Source organism: Eimeria mitis, genomic scaffold (assembly GCF_000499745.2).
Source record: "Eimeria mitis Houghton genomic scaffold, Emh_scaff5337, whole genome shotgun sequence".
NCBI classification, from domain to species: Eukaryota; Apicomplexa; class Conoidasida; order Eucoccidiorida; family Eimeriidae; genus Eimeria; species Eimeria mitis.
Window position 1 is genome coordinate 1,288 of NW_013573614.1, and position 1,513 is coordinate 2,800.

The 1,513-nt window shown below is 49.8% G+C and overlaps 1 protein-coding gene across 1 annotated transcript; it reads left to right on the forward strand.

Moving 5' to 3' along the window:
• Positions 1–464: 464 nt before the first annotated feature.
• EMH_0081420 (uncharacterized protein) lies at positions 465–1,256 on the forward strand (the record flags this gene model as incomplete). The annotated part of the gene is made up of 1 exon (XM_013500380.1): positions 465–1,256. The coding sequence occupies one exon, from the start codon at positions 465–467 to the stop codon at positions 1,254–1,256; it is 792 nt and encodes a 263-aa protein (XP_013355834.1).
• Between the last annotated feature and the right edge of the window lie 257 nt (positions 1,257–1,513).

The following is a 1,513-nucleotide window of genomic DNA, read 5'->3' on the forward strand; positions in this document are numbered from 1 at the left end:
ATACCCTCAAGCAGGGGGCCCCCTGACCCTGGGGGCCCCCTCTCTTTTTTATTTTTATTTTTTTTATTTTTATTTTTATTTATTTTTTTTTTTCTGAATATAATTTGACGCAAATTTTCCACTAAGTCCTCGACGTCTTCTCTCATACCAACAACACACATCCCCACCTCAACAGGTAATCTATTTAGGTATGCAGAGGGGCTTATTCCTTTCATCTTTTGCTGCTCCCGCTGCTGCTGCTGCTGCTGCTGCTGCTGCTGCTGCTGCTGCCCCTGCTGCTGCTGCTGCTGCTGCTGCTGCTGCTGGAGGTATGCAGGAGGCAGCTGGCTGGGTTGAGGGGGCTGTGCTGCTGGGGCGTCAACATAAGAATCTAAGTTTTCTATTTTGAGTGCAGTGACAGCGGGCCTGGGTAGAGTAAATGTTTCTCTTCTGCATGCGTTTATAAAAGGGACAAAAGGAGACGAATGAGGAGAATGAAAATAAAAAAAAGAACTTATTCCGTTTCTGTGGGCTTTGGGGGGGCTTATCTGCTGCAGCCGAAAACCACTGCATGCGGGGCCATATACTTCTCCAGCAGCAACTGCTGCTGCTGCAGCACGACGCAAACGATCCCGCTCTGCCTTCTCCCTCTTCTGCTGCTCCTCTCGATCCTTCCTGCTGCTGCTGCTGCTGCTGCTGCTGCTGCTGCTGCTGCTGTTGGCTGCTGGGAGAGGGGTCTCCTCCAATACACCCGTCTCCTCGTTCAGGTGCAACTCGCTGCAGCTAACCTGGTCTTGTGTCTTCTCCTGAAGCAGCAGCAGCAGCAGCAGCAGCAGCAGCAGAGACAGCAGCAGCAGCAGCAGAGACAGCAGCAGCAGCAACAGCAGCAGCAGAGACAGCAGCAACAACGACAGCATAACAGCACAAATAGGAATGACAGCAGCAACAACAACAACAGCAGCAACAACAGCAGCAGCAGCAATAGCAGCAACAGCAACTGCAACGAGAGGATCAGGTACAAAAAGAAAGGAGGCGGAGAAAAAGAGACAGAAAAGGAGACAAAAGAGAGGCAGAGGAGACAGGAGACAGGCACAGGAGGAGACAGGAGACAGAGAGGGAGACAGGAGACAGGGAAGGAGACAGAAGGAGACAGAGACAGACGGATGGAGAGAAGGAGACAGGAGGCAGAGGAGACAGGAGACGGAGGAGACAGGAGAAAGGAGACAAACAGCGAAGGAGACAGGAGACGGATAAAGAAGGAGACGGGGGACAGATAAAGGAGGAGACAGGAGACAGACAGAGAAGGAGACAGGAGACAGGGAAAGGAGACAGGAGACAGAGAAAGGAGACAGGAGACAGAGAAAAGGAGACAAGAAAGAGATGGAAACGGATAGCAAGTTAAAACGAAGGAGACAGAAACATAAAACAAAAGACAGAGAAAAAGGAGACAGCAATAAAAAAAAAGGAGACAGAAAAATAAAAAAAGGAGACAGCAATATAAAAAAACAAAGGAGACAGAAGGAGGAGGCAGAAA